We start from the raw sequence: 27,541 nt of genomic DNA on the forward strand, positions 1-27,541 counted from the left end.
GATTGCTTCTATTGTCCTCATTTGTAAATCGCTTTGGATAAAAGTGTCTGCTAAATAACAAAATGTGAATATAATGTAAATGTAAATTATAAAAGTTTATTTGAAATTTTAAAACAAGCTCCAAATCAAATAAATAACACAAATAAAATAAATCTCTTCATATTAAATAAAATAAGGCTTTGTCTGTGCTCTTTCCATTTAAAATGAGAGGCAACCACTGCATTTTAATCATAATCCAAGCAAAGATGCTGCATACATGCAACATGAGCAGTTTTTAAAAAAAATCTAAATTTGAAGCAAAAACAGAATGGATTGACTTTAGTTTTGTGAAACTATGCATAAAAAATATCTGCATGAAACAAACAGATGATGAGCTGAAGGAGACACAGATTCACTCTCTGCCAGCAGGTGGCACTTAAAGCATTTCCTTGGTTTCCACTGTAAACAAAGCAGCGCTCCACTTATGAACTTTAATATGCATTGTACAGAGGCAAGATAAAAAGAGAAAAAATACCATTTAAACTTTTCTAAAGACAGTAAGTTCCCCCTCAGACATGCATTCAAATAAATTCCTATCCCTAATTGAATCGCAATTTGTTTAGCATCTCAACTGATTTGAATCGTCACATATTTTGAATCGATTTTCAACTGGCTTGCAGTTAATTGTTACATCCCTATTTATCTTAGTCAAAAATTGACCAAGAAACAAACATCTCAAGGTTGCAGGAAATAGCCAATAAAATCCAATCTCTGGAGGGCTGCAAAACGGCTGCAATATTTAATTTGCTTTCTCTGCCCATGGTTTCCTCCCTGTCTGCAGGTCCTTCCTCTCAAACTGTCTTATCTCAGCAGACCACGGAAACATGGAGAGGGCAAACGTTTATAATACAATGCATTTCTTTGAGAGGAAATCGCTTTGGGAGGTTGTTTGATACTGGCAGTGCATACGGAAAAACCAAGGGCAGAGGGAGCAAGCTAAATAGAAAGAGAAAGGCAGGGTTGAAAGGTGACGGAGTATCCCCAGGTAACCTCCACCAAATATATCAATGGTGTGATGTTTCTCCAGAATGGTGTACACCTAAAATGAGTATAAACTTGGCTTCTTTCACATTTCTACCCATGATTCCTTGTGGGCTAAGAGGAAGGAAGGCCTACGCACATGTCATATTTCACAATAGCTCGTCACATTCCTTAGTTTTCTCCCCCACCCCTTCAGCACGTACACCTAAATGCACACACACCTCCAACCTAATACACATCACCTCAGCATGCAACTTATTTATCTTGCATAGAAGATATGCAAACCTCCCAGACTCGGACCAGAGCCCAACATACGCTCATACGCACAACTCCAGCGAGATACTAGACTCGGTGTGGGACAATCCCATAGCATGTGGCCAGACTGCATGCTCATAAGACTTGTTTTTGGCATGCTTCATTTTGACTGGAGGTCTATGGAGGAAGTCCTCAGGATTAGATGGCAGATTCACAGCTGAGATAAGACCCATGGTGCAATCAACTGTATTCAGGCTCTAGTTGCACACAAACACAACATTCGCTAGCATTGATTGATGTGTCTTGTTAATGTTCATCATTTGCAACACTTCTTGTTAACAGACAGCTCTGATAATCTGTCGTGGTGTTTAGCTGTGAGCTTCCGGAGTACAAGATAAGGGATAGACGGAAGCATTGACTGGCTGCACACAAAACTGGGTTGAACTTGACCTTCATGAAGCAGCAGAGATGTCTCTTGTGTACCTGGCAAGGAAAATAATCAAGTCACGCTGCCAGGGTTAGGAGATCATTAAAACACTCGGCACACTTGTAAACTGGAGTAGAGCACAAGGCTGCACATGTCTGAACTGGTTATGTGTGTGTGAGAGTCTTATATGGTTTAGAGAACAAAACATTTAACTGAAGTAGGGTTATTATACTCTCACACATGCATTCCATAATTAAATGGAACTGAAGGCTTGCAAAAAGTACTATGGAATTATTGTTTTATTAGACACGTACCATGTTATTTTTGTACACAGTACCATTGTAACACCCTTTCTTTGGATATCGTACTATGATATTATCATGTTTTTGGTTGCACTTTATTTTACACACACACACACACACTTACATTGTACTTCCTCAGGAAAGTACTGAGTGAAATAAGGTTGAGTTAAGGCTAGGTTTATGGGTAGATTCTAGGTTAATACCTAGTTTTTTCATAGATAATGCACTCACTGTATAAAATAAATAAATAAAAGTCTTTGTAGTACTATGGTACTATGTAGTACACTGTAGTACTATGTCAGAGATCACACAAATCATTAAAAAACAGTCCAAAAACACAGCATTACCACACCCTTTTTTTAAGCATAGTAATGTTAAAAGTAACTAAGTAGTACCTCTGAAAATACACTTTGCAATACCATGGTCCAACCTTTATTTTAAAAAAAGGACCGTGATAATACCATGGTTTTTATATTTTTGCATTTGCAGTACTATGGTAAATGCTCAACATGTGACTGTGAAAGGCAGGGAAGCCACAAAAGGGAAGCTGTGCAAGGCCTCTGTAATACTGCTTTGAGTCATTTTGCGGAGGTGAGCTCATACAGGAAGTGACCTCAAAGATGTGGGAGATGAGAGTGAAAATTCTGAAATAAACTGACACTCTGCTTTCAAGCAGTGATGCACCTCTTAACTCTCGGTTAACACGCGAAGATTCTCACTACACAGCTTATGCTAACAGGAACCCGAAACTTATGCTAACAGGAGATATTCATATTACTAACTAGATATTTAACATTTCTGAAGAAAAATGAGTGGTGTTTGCCCTTTTAAAAATCATCGCTATAAAGCTACCTCCTGAGGATGCTTATTTATTTGCCCATGGCAAAAAGACAACAACTCTATTTATGAAATGCCATGACACTTTTGTAGGGTTATAGTCCTTCTGTAAAAGTACCAGTGACACAGACTCGCTCACACACAGCTACAGACAGCCTCTTGGGACTGGGTATCATTTTTGCATGCAAGCAATATGAATTAACCATTATAATTCACCATATCCACACAACAGGGGATTACATACTCATACACGTGTCACAGACATGGAAGCTCATTTGCATATAGAGACTCTAGGGAGGAAGAGGCTTGTGCTCTGTCCTCATCTCAAGGTTATGAGCTTCCACACTAGACTGTTCAGTAGAGCTTTATTCACCATCTTTACAATTACTTTGCTGCCAATACAATGGTTCATATACTCTGCTTTTTATTTAGCCTGCAAGTTTTACTTGAATAACCTCAAACTGTCTGTTTGAATGCAGCAATTAAAAACTCAGATTCAGCAATTCATTTGCATCTCAAAAATTAATACATTTAATACATTTCTCAGTGTATATTTAACTATTAACATGATAAAGATAGATATTTAGCTAAATATTGCTGCATAATTCTATGTATTGTTTAATACACACACACACACACATATATATATATAGATAGTGGAAGTAGTGGAAAGTGTGAAAAACATGCCTTGATTTTATTTAAATAGACTTTAATTTGTACATTTTCTTAAATTTAATAATATTAGTCTAGTTTGTCTAAAGATTGCCTCTCTGATAGAATATTGCCATGCCATTCCAAATACATATATTTAATATATTTTGAATGTTTAACCATATAAATAATTTTAATAAGTAAAATATAAAAATTATAATATATATTTTGATGCACTACCATACAAAATTCTGAAGTTTTCATGTTTCACTCACCAAAGATGCATTTACAGTATTTGATCAACAATACAGTAAAACAGTAATACTATGAAATAATTTTACAATTTAAAATAACTTTCCTATTTTCATATATTTTAAAATGTAATTTATTCCTGTGAGTCAAAGCTGAATTTTCAGCAACATTACTCCAGTCTTCAGTGTCACATGATCCTTCAGAAATCATTGCTGATTTGCTGCTCAAGAAACATGTTTATGATTATCAGTGATGAAAACTGTCATGCTGCTTTTTTAATTTTTTTCTTTTTTCCCAATAGTTTATATTTATATAAATATTTTTATCCAATATTTTTCAGGATTCTTTGATAAACAACATGTTAGAAAAACATTAGCATACTTCAGCTACATCAAATGTACAATGAAAATGTATGAAAGGCATTCATTATATTCAAAAAAAAAAAAACTCCTGTTGTGATTTTGTGAAGAAAGTCATAAAAGATGAGACAACAACTTAACAGAATATTAAGACTGCAATAAGGTGCAGTGAGAGTGGTTCAGTAGGGGCTGTGACGGTGGCAGATTTTTACCACCGCGGTGGTAATGGACCAACTACCGCCAGTGGAGCGGTGTTGATATACATATGCATACGCAGCCTGCAAAACACTAAAATAAATATCAAACAAATAATAGTTAAACAAGAAAGTAGCCTATATAAGAAAGTTAAATACACCCTGTCTACAGGACGCAAGCTGCGTGGCGCGACACAACTAACCCATTATAATCAATCAATTCTGCTACACTGTATGTGGCACGACACATGGCAAATCCCCGACAGTAAACTGCCTCGTCCTATGTATGAGGTACAGACACAGACTTCAAATGTCCTGTGTAGACACTAGACAAACATGTTGCGACGCGGTGTCGCATCCGGTGTAGACACGGTTCACTGAAAAAAGCCTCGTCCATTTGGGAAGGTGCGCGCGCAGTCAGTGGAGGCTCGCTAAGCGGAGCCAGGCAAAAGTGTAAATTCTGCTTTAAGTCTTCTCATCTGCATGCACTCTTGTCACATCTTTCATTTATCACTGTCTCGTTTGTATTTGGCCAGTTTGGAGAAAGCCTCACCAAACCTGACCAGCCAGGCGTTTGTGATCACGGGAACTGGAAGACAAACGCAGATGGGTGACATGAATGGAGATGGCACCAGATTGGGGATGTATTATTTGGTTTCCCAACAAGGTCCATCGCCCAACACAAAATCAATTCGCTGAATGCATAAACTATATTTTCCTGCACTCAAACCTGCCAATCTAAAGGAAACGCTGTGTATGGCGTTTGAGGTAATTTGTAAATTACCATAGACTTATAGTCTAAATAAAACAATTTGCAGTTATTGCTGTTATTACACTTGTATACAAAACAAGTGTGCGTAGAGTGCGTGACATCACATGCACTACCACCGGTGGCAGTAGACAACCGTGGTGACAACCGACCACCGCGGTGACACGGTTGTCACGGCGACCGTCACAGCCCTATGGTTCAGTGCAGCTTTATGAATGAGATTCCTCTGCCTTCAGCAGACCAGCAGGCATGTAACAGACACGATTAACTACACAGCACTGAAGCTTCATGTTAATGATTCATTTTAATGTCCTGGGGCTTGACACACAAGATACACACATACTCTTCCTCACACAAAACCACACACACGCCCTCACACATCTGTGGGGCCCATGTGAGATTAGATAATAAGTGGTACAGAGCAATGTTGTGACATGCATTTTCACCACCTTTCTTCTTTTTAGATTATGGACAGACTGAGCTGCGCTGATGTTCAAAAGACAGAACAGACTGTAAAACTTAGTTGTTAAACTAATCCACAGCATACAAAGGGAGCACAGATATCCACCAATTAACCACTGGCTGTTTGGAACAACTACTGTACTACCATATTACAACATTTTTGCAGTAAGCATTTTACTAAGCATTCTATGCAACTTACTGTATGCAATACCCAGATAGCAGTAAACTCTGTAATGTTATACTGTATTCCACAGTTCAATTTGCTTAACTTGATCTTATATCACTTCCGTGTAACTAACAATCCAGAAGTAATTTTAAAGTTAAAACATTGGTTGGGTCTAAATAGTATACTAATTAGGGGAGGGCGTTATCTTATCGTTTCCAATATACCAGTAAAAATTTCCCCACGATAAGTATTAGTCTTCCCGCGATAACCATAATGTCTAGTTGTTGACATATTTCTGTGTGCGACATCGCGGAAGGTGGATGTGAATCTTATTTGTGTTTTTTAGTTTGATGGGGGGCTTCTTGTAAGGTATGTATGTGGTTTGTTTAGGGCTGTACGGTGCACAAAAAAATCGTTCTGAATTATTGTACTGGTTTGGTATGTTATTGATGCAGTTTTGAATGTGTATGTGCATGTTTACAAACCTATTGTCCAACAAAGATATCATTTTTCTCCAAATTAACTTAACAGTTGAGTGTTTGAAAAAATTTTTGTGACCAGACGTTGTTTCGTATTACAGAATGATAGTATTATATACAGTGATAAAGGCTATGTCGATTAGCAATGCATTATAAATATACTTTCCTTATAAAAAAAATACACAAGATTGCTTGAAGCACACAGATAAACCATATATGTTGTGCAATCATATGTTTATTGTCTTAAAGTTTAATTAATTAAAAAATTTCTCTATCTCCATTGTGAGTTTTATTCAGCGATAACTGGATACTTTTGTCCATATTAGGGATTTCCTGGAGCATTGTCAGTAGTATTACTTCTGCTATGCATGTGGAGTTTCTGCGCAAGGGCGCCCTCCGGCTTCCAGGATGAATTAAACAGTGATTACATTACATTACATTACATGTGTACTCAGTAATGCTCACAACACCCTATTTTAGGTAAAAATGGGAAAGACAATACTTTTCTCTAAAGAAACAAGATTCCCTGAATTATCATCATTTATATCATTATCGCAATACCAGAAATATTGTGATATATTTTAAGCCCTTATCTCACATCCCGAATACTAATATACTTGTCTTAAAATTTCTGCTGTACATAATTATATACACATTATAAAAAATGTGTTGTTCCCCCAAGTTGTAAATTATTTGACAGCAAATAGGCCATCCAAGATTACTAGGGTATGTTTTGCAAGAAAATATGATTTTATTCTTTCTACTTCAAAATGTAACATTTAAAATTCAATGTGTTATTTGCTGTTTCTTTGTAACTTTGTGAAATTTACAAGAATATGCTCAACTTGACCTTCAATCTAAAGTGTAACAAATGACCTGCAGTAAAAACATTTTCTCTGACTTATTATTTGTTCTGCCTGCAACAAAATTAGTATTAGTATTAATATAATTTTTAATTAAAATTTTACATTTTAAATGTATTTTTTTTAAATGTAAATGTATTTTTTTATTATTAATTATTATTTTTAATTTTCTAAATAATAAATGGTTGTGACTCACTGATTTAAACATGCATCATGACGTCATTTGTGACTCCGGCATGGCATAGTACTGTTCACATTTTCTTTAAAAAAAAACACCTGAACAATTCTGCATAATTACTGTTACACTTAGTATTAAAAAAGAATATTAGGCAGTGTACAGTGCACACTGTGCCGTATTCAGCACACAGTATTCCATTGTAAACACAGCCAAAATGTGCCCAATAATGAAGGTCTGTGCACGGAAATAATAAAATGTTTGTCTGCATGAAGTGCTAATTATTGCGCTGCAGATTCCAACCTACTGCCTCGCAGCGGCTTTAAATTGTTTAATGCGTGTGGTGACATGTTTGTTTAAAGACATTAGTTTGTGCAGCCGGGCCAACTATGTGCACCGAGCAAGTGTAGAGACAGGGTTACGCAGCGGCCCGTTCGCTAATGGATGAGCAGGATTATCACAGAGTTGCACAGAGAATGCCACATCCGTTCTATAAACCACCACACATCGATTTAGCCTGTGTTACTTAACAGGTATACATCATCCTATTTGCTGTCACTAAACTTTTTAATTCTAATATCACTACTACACTGGCCTTCAGACACCCTGACCTCAAGATATCACTATCAGCATTTTATCAGCAAATAATCAGGCAGTATCAAATCACTATCATAGTATAAGATGGTAATACCATATTCATAATGCCACATACTCCAAAGTCCTTCAAAGAAAGCTTCAGAATCACCATCTATGGAATGGATGTGCAAAAATACATGGTGCTGTGGCCCAAAACCTAGTGGCAATACCATGGTAGATTTTTGGTGATATTTTGTTAGCATCCAAAGATGATTTCCTCATGATAGACATATATTTCTAGTTATTTATATCTGTGCAGGCGTCCAGGCAAACGCAAGAAGTTTCTATTCACACGTTCACAAAGTTTAGATATCTATTGCACAATTTCAAACTAACCTCTGACTGCTAGATAAACTTAAAACACACTAACACGTCCTACACAAACACACACACAGCAGACAGCAGTTGTCCATCTGTGAAAGTTGTCTGAGAGATTCTCTCAGCTGGAATCTCGCCTAACGTACTTCAACTCCAGCGCCAAATACAAACAGACGGTTGTAATAGAATCTGCGTGTGTGTGTGTGTGTGTGTGTGTATGTGTGTGTGTGTGTGTGTGAGAGTGTGTGTGTGTGTGTGTGTGTACGCGTGTAGCTACCTAACCATATTTTAAGGACAAATTTGTAGTCTGATGAAACCTCATTGTGGGGATGTCCTCATTTGTTAAAAATAGTACAAAAATGCTGCAAGTAAAGTTTGTTTGTTTATTTAGTCATGAAATAATCAATTTAATTTATATTTACACAGCTGCATGACCAGACTTCTCTGAAATTTTTGTTGAATTTAAACTTTGACTTTTCATAACTTTTTGAAGTATTAAAATCAGCATTTAGCAATTATTCAGTTATTTTAAGTCATCACGATATGCATGTGATGATTTGTACTAGGCTTGCCGCGATAGACGGTGCTGACGGTGATAACGCTGTTAAACCGCAACACTGGTTACATCACTTGCCCACCACGGCACCAACCCCCACTGTCGTTTAGATTTTTTATATAGTAATACAAATCATTTAGTTCAGTAAAGAACAGAAGCCACAATTAAAAACTGAACGCGGCTGTCATGCAACATTGTTTCATTTTCCCTTTTTTCATTTCCTTAAAAAAGTATTTTCTGCAGCACTAACAGAACTGCAAAAATAATGTTTTCAAACAGGTTTCCATCATCTACCATTGGTCAGACAAATCCTACACTCACGCTATTGGTCGAACCTATGTTGCTGTGCGGGGCTGGTCTGGATGCTTAAACAAACAGAGCAATGTTTTGAAAGCGCCACAGAGACACAGTGTTTACACTTAGAGGAAATAAACCTGTAATGGTTTACTTACATTTGTCTCTGCATACAAACCCAGATGGGAGAAAGTGTTTTACCATTTTTTTTTTAATTATCACACACTTCAGCTTTCATTAAAGAAGATGAGAAAAGAAAAAACGAAGGAAAAGTGAGACGGAGAAGGAAGTAAACAGAAAAACTTGTGTACCATCTGCAAGAAGACAAACACAATCCGAACACCAGCTGAGCACATACTACAGGTAGATTCACAAATGGTGTGCACGAAAACACACACACACACACATACACACACACACACACACACACACACACACACACACACTAGTTAATCGTTCACTTTTTTTATTGTTTCTTAACCAGCATTTATTACAATGAAAGGAAGAAACACCCTGACCAGAGGCAGTATTCTGCCCACATTGAGCCACTGAACCTGAGTACTTCTGTTTCACATCCTCAGTAGTACTACTCTGACCCTAACTGGTCACACAGACACTTTAACACACACTTTTACAAAGAGATTTGCCCCAAGCCAGTTCACCATAAATGAGACACCACAAACAGACTGTACAGACATGGCATCCCAATAAAAACCCACAAGACACATAGAAGCATCTACACACCTGCACGCAAAAAAAAGAAAAAAAAAACCTTAGAAAAAGACAGTTTGTCAAGATAATCCTTGAACGCTGACTTGAGAAAGCCTTATCTAGAAGTTCAAAAATGTTTTAAAATCCTTGAGGATTGTAGGTTATTTAGACCGTACAGACAGAAGAGAAAAAGACAGACAGAGAGAGAGAGAGATAGACAGACAGAAATATTTATTCTTGCAGAGAAACATTTTAACAGTCTTTAACAGTGTTTAGCCGCTTTACTGTGTGAATGAATCTGATGGTTTGAGGCAGAACTACCTCATATTTGCTTAAATATTTTTAAGCAAATATACAGAATATATGCCGCCATAGTTACTAGATCTTATTCAGTTCACAGACATGATGTACACTGAAAACTCAAAAGTTTGGGGTCAGTAAAAGTTGTTGGTGTTTTTGAAAGAAGTCTCCTATGCTCTCTAACGCTACATTTATTTGACCAAAAAAACCATTTAACATAACTTTTTCCACTTGAATTTATTCATGTGATGCTAAGCTGAATTCTCATTGTCACATGATCCTTCAGAAAGCATTCTAATATGCTCATTTACTGCTTAAGAAACATCTCTGTTCAGTATCACTGTAAAAAACAGTCATGCTTCTTAATTTTTTGTGGAAACTGTAATACATTTACTTCAAATAGAAATCTTTTGTAACATTATAAATGTATTTAATGTCACTTTTGTTCAATTGAAAGTGTCCTTGCTGAATAAAATCTTACTGACCCCAAACTTTTAAATTATAGTATAAACGTGAAATTTCACACCAAACTGAAACAGACAGCTCTAAATATGAATCACTAATTTAAACTTAGAACACTGTTTTCAACATTCAACACATTTCATTTCTAACAAAAATCTTAAATGAGAAATCCTCCAGTGTACCTATTTCCTCAACAAAAGTCCAAGGATCTGCTAACACTAAGTAAATGTGCAAGTTTAATGGTTTGAAAAAAAGAAAGCATAATAACTCAACAGCATAAAGTTCTGTGCTAAGTTTGTTGCATTGAGTTTAAACAGTGAGAAAACGTCAATTTAAGTCTACAGTATTCGTCTGCTGTGTGAAAATTTAAATGAGTTAGAAAAGATATAGCAAATTAGTATTTTGGCAGAAAATCTATGCCAAGTTTGTTAAGCCAACATAAATAATAAATTATGGTTTACAACTACAGTACATTCTTAAAAATAAAGATTCCAAAAGGGGGTTTTCACAGTGATGCCATAGAAGAACCAGTTTTGGTTCCCTAAAGAACCTTTCAGTGAACAGTTCTTAAAAGAACCATTTTTTTTCTTAGTGTGAAGAATATTTTAATAATCTCAAGAACCTTTTTTCCACTGTAAATAACCTTTTGTGCAATGAAAAGGTTCCATGGATGGTAAAGGTTCTTTGTGGAATCATTGAGGCCAATAAAAACCTTTATTTCTAAGACTATAACCACACAAAGCTCTCAATCGGTGTGGTGACCGGCATTCAAATAAACTGCTTTACTCACTAAACACACATATAAATGGCTGAGTTGCATCAATGTAGTGAGGTTAGAGCGTTACACATACTTCCTCTCTGTGTGGTGTGCAGAAGGGAACCTCCAAATGACAAAAAGGAAGACTCACACTAATACACTGCGCACACACACACACACACAGACATGCATGCATCAGTCTCACACACACACAGCCCTCCCCACAATCCCGCAGCGCTGCTTTACCGGTGCAGTGGTGGTTCAGCGTGGCCGTAGAGTTGCACACTGGAGCTAAACCTGTCGTACTGTCTTCCATTCTCCACTCGCGCATACGTCTGCAATCTTCACCGCTGCTTGTACGCTTCTCCTCGTGTTCTCCTTTCTTGTCTGTCTGTCTCTTTGCAGTCTGTGTCGTTCTTTCTCTGTCTCACACACACATTCTTTCTTTCCTGGATGGTGCTGCACACATATGTCCGCTCACACAAAAGCCAGGGTGAGCGAGTGAGCGCGAGGGTGAGAGAGAACAAGGGAAACTAGAGGAGGAGGAGATAAAAGGATAAAAAAAGAAAATCTTTGATGGCTAAGGGAGTGGCTAAAGCTTGCACGTCTTTAACCTCTGCCGTTCCGACGAAGCCACACACACAGTGTATGTTGTTTTACTGTGCGCTGGGACGGGGGAAGGGAGCACCAGGAGAGGGGAGGAGACCACGTGGAGGATGTCAAAGCTTTCAGAAACTGGCCAAGCACACTACAGCAAATTACAACAGCTCTGCAACCCTCGTTCAAATGACCACGCACTGGCTGCTGGAAGTGAAATATTTGTCACATCACATGATTTAAGACATCAAGATGCAAAACAAAACTGTAAATTGCAATTACATATGATAGCTGGGGCTATTCCGGTTGACACAGACTGTATTTCACAACTCAAGCATCCTGCATATAGTATGCAAGAGTAGAAATAGTGATAGGCTCAATGGCAGTTGCTAGGCTGGTGCATGTGGCCTCAGAAGTACACAACCAACATACTGCCATCTTTGCTCATTAAAAATTTGGGTTGTACTTTATTTAGAGGTGTCCTTGTTACAGTGTAATTATACATTTAAGTACTGAGTAATATTAATTGACTACATGTACTTACGATATGGTTAGGGTTAGGATTAGGGTTTGGTTTAGGGTTACTTGCATGTATGCATAATTTATTGTTATTATAACGGTAAGTACATGAAACAAGTGTAATGGACACTTTAAAATAGAGTGTTACCGAACTTTGTTCCAGACAAAGTGTGACTAATTACTGAACAAAAATAGAATCATGACAAAGCTGATTGGCTGATGGAACCACAAACCCTTCACAAGCAACTACCCTGAGCACCCTTGTGAAAATTAGTATGTTATTGTATTGAATGTAAGCTTGTAGTGTATTTCAAATCCAAAAAGTATGTTTAAAAAAAAATACCTTATACTATAATATAATATTAATGAAACAAAAGACCTCTTAAGTATCCTTACAATGCACTTATTATTATTATTTTTTAAACAAACTAAAGTACACTTTTAAAAAGTGTAGTTTGTAATAATGACAAAATTCTACGTTTTATTTTAAAGTACATTTTAAACCATTGTTTTAAAAAAAATTGTTGTGCTTTAAACAAGTACACCTATTTTTTGATGTGTTAACTAATGTTCTGCTAAAGCACATGTAAAGTACTTCATTATAATTTTAACTGTAGTGTGTTATTCAATATTATATTCAGTTATTATTTTTTAATGTAATAAATCACATCTTTATCATTACAAAGGTTTAATTGCAATGTATTTAATACATTACGTTTCATTAGGTATGACATTAAAGTAGTTATATTTTAGTTTTAATATATTCAATTGTTTATGAAAAATACATATAAAGATATAATTGCATTATACTTAAGTGGGTAAAAATTTTTTTTTTTTAACCACTTGTTACTAATTGCACTTATTAGTTCAGCTAACTGCATTTAATATAAATGTAAACTACAAATTAACATGCAATTATATGTCAGAAATCATTACAGTCAGTTTGCAATTAAGTATATTCCTGGAAGTAGGCTATATTATTTTCATAATAAGAAACCTCCCTATACGGCTAGTTTTGAAAGGAGAAGCAGACTTTTTGCTAAGATAATGGTGTAGCATCTAACTGACAAAATTCCCCATATTGGTCAACCACTAGTCTCAGATCCTAGTATGGATGAAACAGTTCAAAAGTGCCAGGATGGAGCGACTTCATGAAGTGATAATATTCTGTAGTATTAGAAACTATTTTCAGAAAATATGAGCCCTAGTAATCCAATGATCATCCCATGACCGTCATGCTTTGCAAAACAATGTGAGTGAATGATTGTTCATGTGTGTTTATAAGCTCAAGTCATTACCTGCACATCATTCCGAGTCTTAGTGTCTTAGTTTATATACAACTTATGTACTTTTCATATATTTACAGTTTATATCCCTCAGAGTTCAGTGAGTTATAATGGTAAGTGTGCCTTGGCGGGCCCTCGTTCAAAAACAACACGACTGTTTATTAATTTTAGACCTGAGGAGAAGGAGTGGAGCATAGCAGCCTTGTTTAAAAAATAATGAAACATTTAATTATCCCGCGTTTGTGAAGGGGCCAGCCTGTCGCTGAGGAGAGCTATAAAACAATGAGAAGGAGAGCGAGTGAGAGAGAGCATTCCTTCAGCACACAGCTGCCAAGTTGGAAGAAAAACCAACAACAAAAATCGACTGGTTAGAAGCCAGGAGGAGAGCCAGAGAGAGGAGAACAGAGGAGAGAAAGAATATCGTGGCCACGTACACCGCAATCCTTCAGCGTAAAAAAGCCTATAAACCGAATGAGAGGAGACTGAGAAGATAATCAGCATACGAGGTGGAAACCTTGTCTTTCGGTGGGATATGAGTGTCATACTGACACAATTACAGACGAGGAACGAAAAGAAAGTAGGTCAAAGGCCAATCATAGGGACTGTCAAACTCCCACTCTCACACACATATGCATGCACTTGAACACTTAACATCTGCATTCAGCCAAACATATTCCAGCTTTCAATTAAATTACAAACCACAAACAGAGAGTACGCCTACATCTGAATGATCAAAAAAGACACACTAGCTCTTTTCCAAAACCTACTAAGCTTCATTAGCCTACTACCTACATTAGGCAGTTTTCATTGATGGCAGTATCCCAAGTGAAATGGAATTTCTGATTTGAAATGCACTTGATCTGGAACACTCAGGGTTCATACAGCTGTTTTAGAGTGGAATTCAAGCACTTTTCCAGCACTTAAGCTTTGAAAAAAGTAATTTTTAATTGTATGTATTTATTTTTTATTATTATACTGGAAGTTCTAAGAAAATGATCAAGCGTTTTCAAAGATGTTATTCAAAATTCAAGCACATTCCAAATCTTGAAAACTCTGTTTAAACCCTGAAAACTCTACAAGGTCCAGAGCTCTGTGAATAATACAAATAATGAACTGGAAAATTATGGAGGTTTCTTTTATTAAACAAAAATGTAAAATTTGGGTGCTATTCTATCTATTTTTATTATTAAATGAATTAGAATATTTATAATAAACATTTCTCATTTCAACACAATCCATGCATAAAAAAGGGCTAAGTTAAAAAGTGAAGTGATGATTATTTATTTATTTTTTTTTTTTCTTGGACCAGCTGAACTTCAGTAAGAGAATCTTGGTCAAGCACTGAGATTACAGTGCCAACTCATACACAGCTATTAACACAGCAGTGGCAGTATGTCTACAGACACACAGAATATCCACTGTAGCCCAAAGCTGTTGAAGCACATTTTCTATATCTGGTTGGTAAAGTCCCACAGTTTCCAGAATCACAAATTAGATAACTGTCTTCTGAGGAAGTCTTTATATTTACCCACTTGCACAAACTGTTCATTTGCATTTTAGCTGCAAATTTGCAGCAATGTTTGCTAGAATCCTATAAGACAATTCATTGAAAATGAATGACTGTTAAGTGCTGTTTATTTGCTTGTGCATTAAAGTGAAATTATATTCATTAAAGGAATGTCACAAACACATCCACCACATTATTGTTGAATACGATTTTTCATGAGTCGGATGCAAAGCACTAGGTTCTAGATGATGCAGCAGACCAGCACAATCTGGCATACTTTACTGAGATCATACAGCATTGCTTCATTATTAAAGAATTAATGTTGCCATGGTGAATGGAAAATGTATGCAAACATTTCACCCTCAGAGACCTAAGAAGTGATATTTATTTAGGGGTGAAAAGATTTACCTCTTTTTTTTGATACCAAAAAGTCTTTTTGAACTCAAAAGGTAATATAGTATATTTGAACCAGCAAGGATATAACCAGGAAAAGTTAAGAAATTTTAATTTAAATTTGACCCCCTAATGCCCAGTCAAATTTTAGCTAATTTAAAAACATCTTTATTTTGTGTACATTCAAAATGTTTGGGCACATAAGCTTTTTCCATCACTAGACATACAGAAATTAAATATATATGAGATGTCAAATACTTGTATTAGTAAAATAGATACATTTGTTCTAAAAGTGTTATGAAATGCGCAATTTTGTGACAGACTTAATATGCAAATTTCTTCCCATCAAATCTTTTGTGTGAGTTTGAGTGTGTTATGTGTAGGTTTTACCCATATTTATTGTTATACAAATATTGCAGTTCTGCTATGCTGGGTCCGTAACACTGTGTTTACACCGGAGGCGACCGTTGTTGCATCGAACCGCAAAGCAACCACTGCAAATCCATTTGTCATTCATTTCGAAACATTTCCTTATTGAGTTTACATACATTAACATGTAGGTTCTTGCCAGAAGTTTTCAAGCTATTCATATCATTTCAGAAATGAAAGGCACACTTTTGGTCTATAAATTACTTTTCAAGAGTAGATTGACTCGTTTTGTGAGTCAGGTCAAACTGGGCGTGTTAGCGTGTAAGACCCTAAGGCAAATTTAACACAGCTGAAACTGTCATACACAGGTGTGCAGATGCACTAATTCAAAATGCTGACACGTAACATAAGTGCTGAGGTGTATAACTGGTGTTAAACTGGAAAAAGGTGTAATATTTCATTTTAACAGATCTGAATGCAAATTCCAACCTTTTGGGTCTATAAATGTACCCAAGTGCTCAATTCTTGACAAAAATTAAACTTAGACACAACTGAGATGCCTGAACCATAGATACAAACATGTTGGCAGAATGCATAAATTCCAGATTGAGACCTGCAAAATAACTCTACTGCAGACACAAAGCATGTGCCACTCCCCATGTCCCAGCATGTGGCCTGGCGATGGACACAGTCATCTCAAGAAAGGAAACAGAGACTCATCAGAGTCCCACAAACATAACACTAAAATAGAGAAGACAGGAAGGCAGTCGGTGGCACACAGGAAAGAGAGAGTGTGCAAAGGGTGAATGCAGAAGGGCTTTTCATACTTTCAGTAGAGCATCTGCATGAACACCCCAACGCCTTACCAGAAACAGCATCACCACTAAAACACACTGCTGCAGCAATATCAAACGCCCCAGCAGTTTATGAGAGTGAGTAAGTAGTCATTTAGCTGACACTTTTATCCAAAATGAATTTATTACTCCACTTATTATAGGGACTGTCCGCTTTAAACAAAAGAAGGTTAAGAGTCATGCACAAAAAGCTCGGGGGTCTGAACCTACAACCTTCTGGTTAGTACCAACCCAAATCTTAAACCAATAAACCACGTCACTCTGTGGAGTCAAGAAAGAGTCACTTTCAGCCTCACATGCAACACCAAGTGATGCATGTCACACATAAAACTCTGAAGAACTTACAACAAATCAGCAGTTCCAATCAATACATATAAAACTTACAAGAAAAAATGACTAAGCTGGTAAGGAGACCTTATTGTGTGTTGATAGTCTAGCTATTTGAGACTAATATCAGGAATCTATAAATGTGATGACACAGCATTTAAGTGAATAAACTCTGCACTAAATGTGAAACACTTGTGAAAGCATTGAAATTCTCAGTGCTTCAATCAAAACTCTTTACTGGTGACTCATGACACCCACTGAGGCCAGACACACACACACACACACACACACACAAAACATTTTCAAGGGCACGTTTCCAAAGGTTTTTCATTTTAACAGTGGTGATAAAGTGGGAAGGTACAGATCATGCAAGCTTGCACTTGAATTGGTAAAGACATGCATATCCATTCTGCAGTGTCAAAAGCTGAAAATTTCTAATTTGATTTACTGCAATATTATTCCTCTTCTCCATTCTTATTTTTAAATTTCCTCCATATCTCTCCATCTCTGCCCTGCATAAATCATAATAAGGCTAATGGTTTTTGACGTGACACATTTGGGCATGTCTGAACAGTGCCGTTAAGGCTTACACAATATTTAAGAGTAATGCACCCTGATACCTGTATGATCAGTTTGGCTCCTTGCTGAAAGACAGAGGTGTCAACATCAGGGTCTAGAGTGCACTAGAGAGGCCGAATCAGAGGATACCTAAACACCCTTAAACATCATGTTAAGAGTTCCTAAGTGGGCAATTTTTAGCCAGCATAAGTAACACATACTGTAAGTGGACTAGATGTTTTACAAATAGTTAAAAGTCCAGTTCTGTGAGACTAGAAAAACCATGACTTATAGTCTGATTAGTGAGCTTGATTAGTTTTAGATTTTTTCTTATTTTTAGTTCTGATATTTCGAGTGGTGCTTTAATCCCCATGACCTGTGACCGCATGCTTTGCTTCAGCTGTCGGACAGCTTGCACGGTGAAACACTCTCAGAAAGTTGCATCTTTAAACTCGTCCTCCTGAAATCCATTTTGCGATGTTTTTTTTAGCATCTTGCGCAATGTGCTTCAGGTTAAGACATGAAAACAGTCTAAACAAATAAATCAAGACCCTGTATTTCATTACATTCAATTGTAATCTGTCAGGTTTTGAACGTTAGAACACATCCTATATGAATATACCCTTAAAAAAAATTCTGATCACAGGAATGTAAAGTAAATAAAGAGTTAAAAAATATACTATTATATACTGATGTAGTAAATGTAGTTTTGCACATCACTAGCTGCTATGATGCATTACATTTGTAAGCAGATGAAAAAAAAATGCTGTAGTTTGTTTGGTTGTTCGTATGTTTTTTTTTTTTTTTTTTTTTTTAAGTAAAGGTGAAGTGTCTAATTTCTCTCCATTTACACCACTGAATGAAATTGCAAAAACAATAATTGCATTCTTTCTAAAGCTCAAACAGTAAAATGTGGCACTAACAACAAGGACATGGGTTCAATTCCCAGAGAAAGCAAACCTGAAAAAAAAAATGTCTATCTTTGCATAAGAGCAATTGTGTAAATGTAAATTTCCAAAAAAAGTTTTCTGAACACTCTCCTTGTCCGCAATTGGTCTGACAAACAGATAGCCCCGCTGGGCTCAAACAAACAGTGTTGCCGTGCTGGGCTTAAACAAATAGAGCAATGTTTTGAAAGCACTAGTGTTTTAAGGGTATCAGCCTGGCTTAGTGATAGTAGTCCTTTAATATTTATCTAAAAGTAAAGTATCTTAACTTAAAAAAAGACACACTTCAGCTTCAGAGGCTCAGTAATATCGTTTACAGCATGCAGTGCACCACCGCTCCTCCCCATGATGAACGTGGTTTGTTTAGCCTCACTAAATTAGAACAAGAAAGACAGAGGGCCAGAAATACACCAACGCACATGCATGCATATGCACAGCTGGCCCCTACGGAGTGATAAGGCCATTTGAGGTCAAACGGACTACAGAGAGAATGGCTGCCATGAATTATAGGACTGACACAGACACAGAGACAAAGCAAGGGATGACAGAAAAAGAGATATATACAGACAGAGAGAAACCACAATGGGGTGAGCCTGACAAAACAAGACATGTTCGACATACAGCAGTCACACGCAAACTAGCGTTTAGGGAAATGCCTCCCACATCAGCTAGTCACATTGTCAGACTTTTGAGAATCAGCAAGAAGTCTGGTCCACATCGCCATTTATTTTTGTCAAGAACTGCCCATGCAAAATGTAAAGTGCCGAAATGTAAAGTGACCAACCACAGATTTTAATTTTTATTGCAATAATCTTGTTTATTTGGTACTAAGTGACTCTGTAACTGTAAATATCTAAATCTAATATTGCAAACTTACAAAAAGCTGCATTCTGACTTCCAGAAATTACACAAAGCAAGCCAATCAGAGTAAATCATGCTGTTTTTTTTTTTTTTTTTCATTCTTCTTTGTAATATGCATCATAGGGTCCGTGCGAGGGCTGTCTCAAGCTGAGATTGAGACGCTAACAAAAGCATCACATAAACATCTAGCAACATGGTGCCATCAAAAATGGCATTGTACAACACAGCTATGCAGTCTGGAGCTTTTTTGTTGCTTAACTTGGCCACAGAACCCTTTTATTGCTTTCAAACTTCAGCTCATTTCAACCGCAGATTGTTAGAGGAAGGCTGAGTTAGGACACCCACACAACAGAAAGGAAGGAGCCATGGAGAACTTGGATAATCAGAATGGATAGAGTCTTTTTCATGTGAATGAGTACTAGTCTTCAGTCATTTGTAGTGTTGATATTAGTGTGTGTGAGGGCGTTCTCATTCGTAAAAACAATATAAGAAATTAAATAAAGGGTTGTTGTTGTTTGCTTTATTACATATTCAAAAGTTTTCTGTAAGAGTTAAGGTTAGGTATAGTATTTATAATTAACTGTATTATTAAAAGAGTAAAAATCGATGGAATGACCCTGTTTAGATAGCTAATGTGTGTTAATATTCACAAGGATACAATAAGAAAATTAATGATTCTGGTTCCAAATTAACTTAATCACTCCTGAATGAATGAATGAATGAATGAATGAGTGAATGACTATAAATAAATAACATTTTACTTATATATTCATCAATTTAACTATTTTTTTTTAATTAAATAAACAAATAAATCAAATTCAGAAGTAGAGGATGCGAATCAGCAATACCAGCAAAAAAAAAAAAAAAAAGTTATAAAATATATAACTTTAGAAATAAATTGTTTATTTTGAAATAATTAATACATTTCCCAGTTCCCAAAAGTAGATGCTAATCAGCAACAATTTTTAAACTGCTTTACAAAAAGTTTTTAAAAGTTTTAAATAAAATATTAATTCATTGCAGGTTTTTTTTTATTACTGTGAGGATGCACCAAAAATTGGTCCTAGATTAAACTATATTAAACAAGATGTAAATAATACATATATAATATATAAGCAAACACTAAAAAACAATACAATGTTTAGTAACATATTACATTTTAAAATACTGAATGTGTGTCTTTACTGACAGGTTGTTCACGTGACAATATGAAGTTAATTACAAGAACTTAGGTAGACAACATTCATAGAATTACAAGTCAGATAACAGCAACAGTAAAGACTTGCGGTTCAGTGAGTCATTTTGACTGATTAATTCACAAGTTTCACCTATTTGTGAGTCAGCAGATAAATGTGTTACCTACTGATTTCATTCTATTATTTTAGATCATTTTTGCACCATTTGTTAAACAGTGGCACTGTAGATTCAGCACCGGTGCAGAAAACACTGTCAGAGCATTTTATTACGTTGTATCTGGACCTGAATCTACAAAAGAATGCAGATGTTCAAGAACCATTAACAAAACGGTCATGGAATCCATTTGGCTTGGGTATTTCAAATAAACAACTGGTTTGAAATAAGAACAAGTTCTCAATTCCAAAACCTTAAACACATGCTTTGGCTTGGAGCCATTATATCAACAGGTACGGCCTTAAGTAGCAGCTATTCCAAATCTACATGCAACAACACTTCGTTCTCCAATCCACACAAATTGTACATCAAAGCTCACATTGCGTCTGTCTAATTAAAGTAGAAATGCAGAGAGCCGTGATTCCTGCACCCCTGCCCCCTAATACATCATACTCAGAGACTCTGTTAACCAAATTTGAGCAGATTTTAAAAAGACAGATGTCTTATTCAAATTCTTCAGTCACTGTGTTTAAAAAGAAATTAAATAAAAAATTTTTTATAGAAATTTCACTTAAGGATACCAGAGATCCAGTGTCTCACTTCAAAACTGTCCACTCCAAAAAAAAAAAAAAAAATATAAGTAAATAAATAAATAAGATTATATAATAAATAAATAAGATTCACTGACAAGCTACGCAATATCGCGTTCATTATCGAAGGCGATTCATCTGCGATAATGAACGCTATATTGCGTATCTTGTCAGTGAACTACGGCTCTGTCTATTAAATGCCGCTCCATTTGAAAGCAGGTGATGGCGATTTAGCGGTAATCAGGGAACCGGCTTTACTGACGAAATGCGTGTTACAATCACATGCGATATATCCCCCATCCCTAAATCATTACATCCCTGAATCAGGATGGAGAGAGTGGTCTGGTCTCGGGCAGCTCAGACCCAACATAAGAAAAAAAAAGAAAGTTTGAAAGTCCAAAAAATATATATTTGTAGTAGCTAAGAACATACTGACAGCATTAGCCTGCTACAGTCTGTTTATGAAGTACTTTCCTCACCTGCTTGAAGCCAAAAATTGGATGAATGTTAAAATTAATACAGCCATACAACCGAGGTCAACAGCATGAAGCAAAAGCAACATGGAAGTATGTTATGTGATGAATGAACCTTCTTTCTAGTACATGAGAGAGTTAATCATCTACTACAACTGAGGGTTAAAAAAAAACATTCTCTTGTTCAGCCAATACTGATGAACAGCTTCACCATCTCTTGCTCACAGACACACAAACATAGAGCTCAGTGTCGTCTTTGTGACTGCGTACATGCTTCAGCGCAAATTAAATGAAGGAAACGCACAGCACTCGTGCCAGAGCAGAGCATACAGATGGTAGGATACAGTTCATATAGCCTGCACTAATGAAAGCCACATTATAAGTTAAATAATAGCAGATGGATCGGGTGTGCAGTAATTGAATGACACTAGAGGGCTGTACATTGATCCGGGCAAAGTTTCATGCTGAACCAGTTTGCAACTGGCAGATAAGACAATACTAATCGTTAACAATCACTACAAACACCAACAACCCTTGAAAGGTCATGAAAACAAAGCGCCAAAATTTTGACTGCACCTTAAGACGTATAATTAGCATCTTTGCTCATGGCTGGAAAAAAAATTGCAGATTTCAGACTTGCATAAAACAATTGTGTTCGGACACAACTGTGTCAATCTGTGCATGTCAAGTTTTGGTATTAAAGCCAGCTTGAAGAGTGAAATCAAAGGAAGCACGTAGCCAGAGCGCTGCAGGGCGGCTGGAAAATTTAAACTGCAAACCTGACACTTACTGACAAGCTGACACTCGTCTGACTGGAGAACTGCTGTCAGTAGCTCTGTCTCTGCCAATTCCTCTTTTCTCTCTCCAAACGGTATCTCATATTTAATCGGATTTCATTTCACTATCCGTGAGAAGAATGTCCTCATGTAACAAGAGCTCACAATATCAAAATGATTTTAGAGGCACTGTAGGATTACTCTTGAATATTGTGATCATTTTAATGCACTTTTTAAATGCCTATTAAGTTTCCCAAAAAGCACAAGTGACAGATCAGACAGACTAACATCAAGAACTTTGCTTGTCTCTCCATCATAGGTAACTACTGTAATTCTGTTTATGCTACTTAAGTTTAAATCAGACACTGCATACAAAATCACATACTCTCAGTGTGTACTACATTAGATAAAGAACTGATAAAGAAAGAAGGATCAGTTCAGCCCCCAAAAACTAAATAGGTTTTCCTAATTAGGTTTTACCATTAGGTTTTACCTAGTCAGCAAAAAGTTTTTAATCATTTAAAATATAAAAAAATTTTGTATGAGCACTTATTTGTATATATATATATATATATTTTAATAAGTACAGATCAGAATAATTTTTATGTTTTTCTTTTTCTTTTTTACACACACACACACACACATATATATATATAAATATATATATATATATATATATATATATATATATATATATATATATATATTTTTTTTTTTTTTTTTTTTTTTTTTTTTTACGGCATCAACAGGAAGTTTTATCATATTTGACAGCACATGATTAAATAAATTAATCAAATCAAAATGAGTTCATCCATCAGATATTTTAAACAGCTTGGCTTTAAATGCTTTGTAATCGAGTGCAAAGAGTATATTTGAGCCACACGCCTTGCAGCTCGCACCCATGAGATGTTTTTTGACATGTGACCTACTTGGGTAACTTACCTGCCATTCATGAATCCTCTCCTATGGCCTCATGGGATACTAAAGTGCCTATCAAATGTGCAAACCAGTATCTCAGCAGAAGCTGTAAGTCACCTGAGTATTATTTTTTAGTCTTCAAGGAGTGGTTCACCCAAAAATTTAAATTTTGTCATTATTTACTCAACCTCATGTTGTTCCAAACCCATAAGACCTTCGTTCATCTTCGGAACACAAATTAAGATATTTTTGATGAAATCCGAGAGCTTTCTGACCCTGACTAAAATCATTATTTTTGTTTTCTTTGTGCATAAGAAAGTTTTCTCCTAGTTTCATAAAATTAAGGTTGAACCACTGATGTCACATGGACTGTTTTAACAATGTCCTTACTACATGTCAGTTGTGTTGCTGTCTATGCAGTGTCAAAAAGCTCTTGGATTTCATCAAAAATATCTTAATTTGTTTTCCTTAGATGAACGTATGTCTTACGGGTTTGGAACGACATGAGGGTGAGTAATTAATGACAGAATTTTCATTTTTGGGTGAACTATCGCTTTAAATGGACAGCACACCCAAAAACAAATAAAAATCTGTCATAATTTATTGACTCTTTCTTAATCGCACAGCCCTGTTTGGCAGAAGAAAGCAGTTTAGATACAGATAACAAAACAACCAAAACAACCATTTATGTTGCTATTACTCTTGTTTCTGACTTTCTTTTTCTATGTTCCCATATGTCTTCACATATTTCTCTTATTTATGCTTTCTTTTTACATCTGCTTCTCCTCTTTAACTCACTTTTGGTCTCTGTTGCCATTTAGCTTGAAGTGCTTACGCAAGCTTTCAAATTTATTCAAGCAAGATCAAAATGAAATGTTAGGGGAAGTACATTCACTCAAACCCCAGTGTGGTACTTACAGGAATTAATGGGCACTATAGGAGTAAAACGGTTCCAACAGCAAACCCGAACCACACCGTTCCAAACAGTCCATGCACAGGCTCACAATGCTCAGTCTGTAGCAGCTCACTGTAGATGTACAATTACCACAGCAATAGCAGTTTATCCTGCAAAAACAGCACTGAGACGTCTTCCTCCAACTGCTTCATTACAAATGATCTGCATTACTTAAAAGCCCCTAAGAGGGTAATTTTAGGTACTAATGATTTCTCTCTAGAGCAGAATACTGAATGCCTCTCTGTGTGATGCTGAACACTCATAGTGTTTACTAGATTCCAGGTGCGCTAAGCATTCTTTGTTTGTGCCTCTGGATGTTATAATGACACCTATCACAAGCATGGGGCATCACAAACAAACAAAAGTTTTCAGTTCCGCCATTAGGAAAAAGGTGTATTTAAGTAATTTATTCTACTTTATAAGAACTCAAACCTCTTTCAGATGACCCAAAAATCAAGTGAAGAAATGAGCCCAGCTGTGACTGTATTTACATTGTAAATGGGCTTAGAAACTGAGCCAGGTCTCATTCTTGTCTACTTTATTATACAATCACAATATGATACTGTATCATTGTTGAATATTGTTTAATATATTCAACATTGAATGTTTATATTGTGATTACTTAACTTCCACGACTTTGTGTACACTAGGGTTCCACATGACTAACAAGTGTACACTACGTTTCAAACATTTTTTAAAATAGGTCTCTTATGCCCAGTAAGGCTACATTTATTTGAGCAAAAATACAGTGAAATATTAAAACAATTTAAAATAACTGTTTTGAATATACTTTAAAATGTAATTTATTCCAGTGATTTTAAGCTGAATTTACAACTTCATTACTCCAGTCTTCAGTGTCACATGAACCCTCTATAATCATTTGAATATGCTGATTTGCTCCTCAAGAAACATTTATTATTATTATCAATGTTGAATACACAGCTTCAGGATTTTCAAGACTTTACTGTAGCATTTTAAAAATATATTGCATACTTGATTAATAAAAGTATTAATTTACAAAACAAAATAGGGCATAATGTACTGTATAAATATAATTGTCTGTAATGTTTTTTTTTGTTGTTGTTGTTGTTGTTTGTTTGTTTTGCATTGCGTTGTGTTTTAGAGTTAACAGAAAAGTCAGAAAAATTATTGGATAATGTTTTAGCAAAAAAAAAAAAAAAAAAAAAAAAAAAAAAAATCCAGTACATTTTCCCTATTTTTCAGTTTAGAAAAAAATCCAGAAATATAATTTCTATAAAAAAAAAAAAAATACATAAAAAAACTTTTCTATGCCACTGATATGATTGTATCTTTAATCATCTATCAAAGGCACTATTCATTAGATGTAAATGTATTATTTATTTCTCATTATTTAAAGTTCAAATTCTGAAATGTTATGTTTAATGAACACAAAGACACAACTTAAAAACACACAACAATTCCCTCCTCAGCCTCAAATCCGGTTGTCTAAACGTCTGCAGCGCCCCCTGTCTGCTCCTCACACAAACTCTGCAGAGCTTCTGATGGAACAAATTGTGAGTACCTACTGCTGCTGTGCACCTGGTCAGCATGGAAATCCTTTTACCAGCCATGTTTGAGCTGGATGCTGTGGAAAACTACCAGAGAAAGTTGGAAGGACTGCTGTGGCCTGCCTTTAAATACCCAGCTCTCCTGAGTGAAAATGCAGAGTCATCACTGGGGTTCTGCTGCACTGCGGAGACGGAATGAGGCCGTCAGACAGACACATGTTTATGCGGAGCGTAAAATCTGCAGTGTCACTGCCCTGGCTGACCTCACAGTGCGCAAATGTCCTTCCCTCAAAACCCTAATTATGCAAAGACGTTAGTACATGAACGTGAGTGTTTTCCAGTAAAACAACCATGTAGATCTTTTTAGTAATCCAAAAAATAACACTAAAGAGAAAGAAATATAACTTCTTTTTTTTTCTGAGGATGAGTTTACTGTGCAATTTGGCCAAATATTGTGATTTGAACAGTGAATTATGAACATTTCTGGAAATACCATGAGCACCACACGTGATCCGAGTATGTAGACAACAGACTTAATGTTTATTTAATTAAATCACAGGTTCTGTGGTTTAATCACACTAGCTGACTTTGTTTAGCTTAATTGTAGAGTCCAGCCTTGTGTGTTTACAAGGCAGCTGAACTCAGAGTCTTGTGTATCCGCTTGTGTACGTAGGTGAGTGACTGTGGCCAGCGTGTGGTAAGGTTAGCATTTCAGGAGAATAGCGTGGAGGCGTCTGATGGCAGAAAATGACAGATGTTGCACATTTGTGATTTATAGGTGACAAAAACGGCTAAAAATAAGAACCCACAGCAGCACAATGAGCTACTGTACCTGTCAGCATGTCACGCACAAAAAACCAAAGGAGACCTAAGTCAAGCACAGTACATTTCCAGTCGTTTAGAGAAGTGGTCAATTGCACAAGTTTCAAAATCTAGACAGTCAGTAAATTCAGTAATGTTTCAGTAAATTCTGTGTAAATCTTGTGATTAAATAATCATTTAAATTCAAAGTGTATGTATGTTTTTATTTATTCTTATTTATTCAAGCTAATTGAAAGGAGCCTGTGAGCAGATAATCTAGCACATCTATAGCAGTACATTTGATACTGATCCAGCTCCCGCTGAGCGTACACCTGTCTTGTGTGTGTGTGTGTGTGTGCGTGTGTGTGTGTGTGTGTGTGTGTGCGTGTGTGTGTGTGGGTGTGTGTGTGCATGATGGGTTTGTAAAGACAATAAACACTGTAAACAACTACAACTTTTTAACCACAACTTGCCAAACGTGCGGTTTATCCTAACAGAAATGGTTTAGTGCGCCTCATGGTTTATGGACCATTTATAGAGTCATAACCACATCACACATGACCCAGATGGTATTTTTCATGACCATGTGCATCTTGAACTCATACATGTGCCTAAAAACTCTGACTGGGTTTCATGAGCAAAGAAAGAGTGCCTGCAACCTCATCCAAGATCTGTGTCCAACCCAG

At 36.1% G+C, this 27,541-nt stretch overlaps 1 protein-coding gene across 6 annotated transcripts in view; it reads right to left on the reverse strand.

Annotated features, from left to right (window-relative positions):
• LOC109052120 (echinoderm microtubule-associated protein-like 4) overlaps positions 1-27,541 on the reverse strand; it is an 86,204-nt gene that overhangs the window by 46,199 nt on the left and 12,464 nt on the right. Inside the window, exon 1 of one of the 6 annotated variants that reach the window (XM_042736324.1) lies at positions 11,492-12,080. The exons of 1 other annotated variant lie outside the window; for it this stretch is intronic. In XM_042736324.1, the coding sequence (XP_042592258.1) occupies positions 11,492-11,576 (85 nt within the window). In that variant the 5' untranslated portion in view covers positions 11,577-12,080. Of the gene's footprint in view, positions 1-11,491; positions 12,081-27,541 lie in introns of those variants that run through there. 4 more of the 6 variants (XM_042736323.1, XM_042736325.1, XM_042736329.1 and 1 more) reach the window with 4 other exon arrangements.

Source organism: Cyprinus carpio, chromosome B13 (genome assembly GCF_018340385.1).
Source record: "Cyprinus carpio isolate SPL01 chromosome B13, ASM1834038v1, whole genome shotgun sequence".
Classification (NCBI taxonomy): Eukaryota; Metazoa; Chordata; class Actinopteri; order Cypriniformes; family Cyprinidae; genus Cyprinus; species Cyprinus carpio.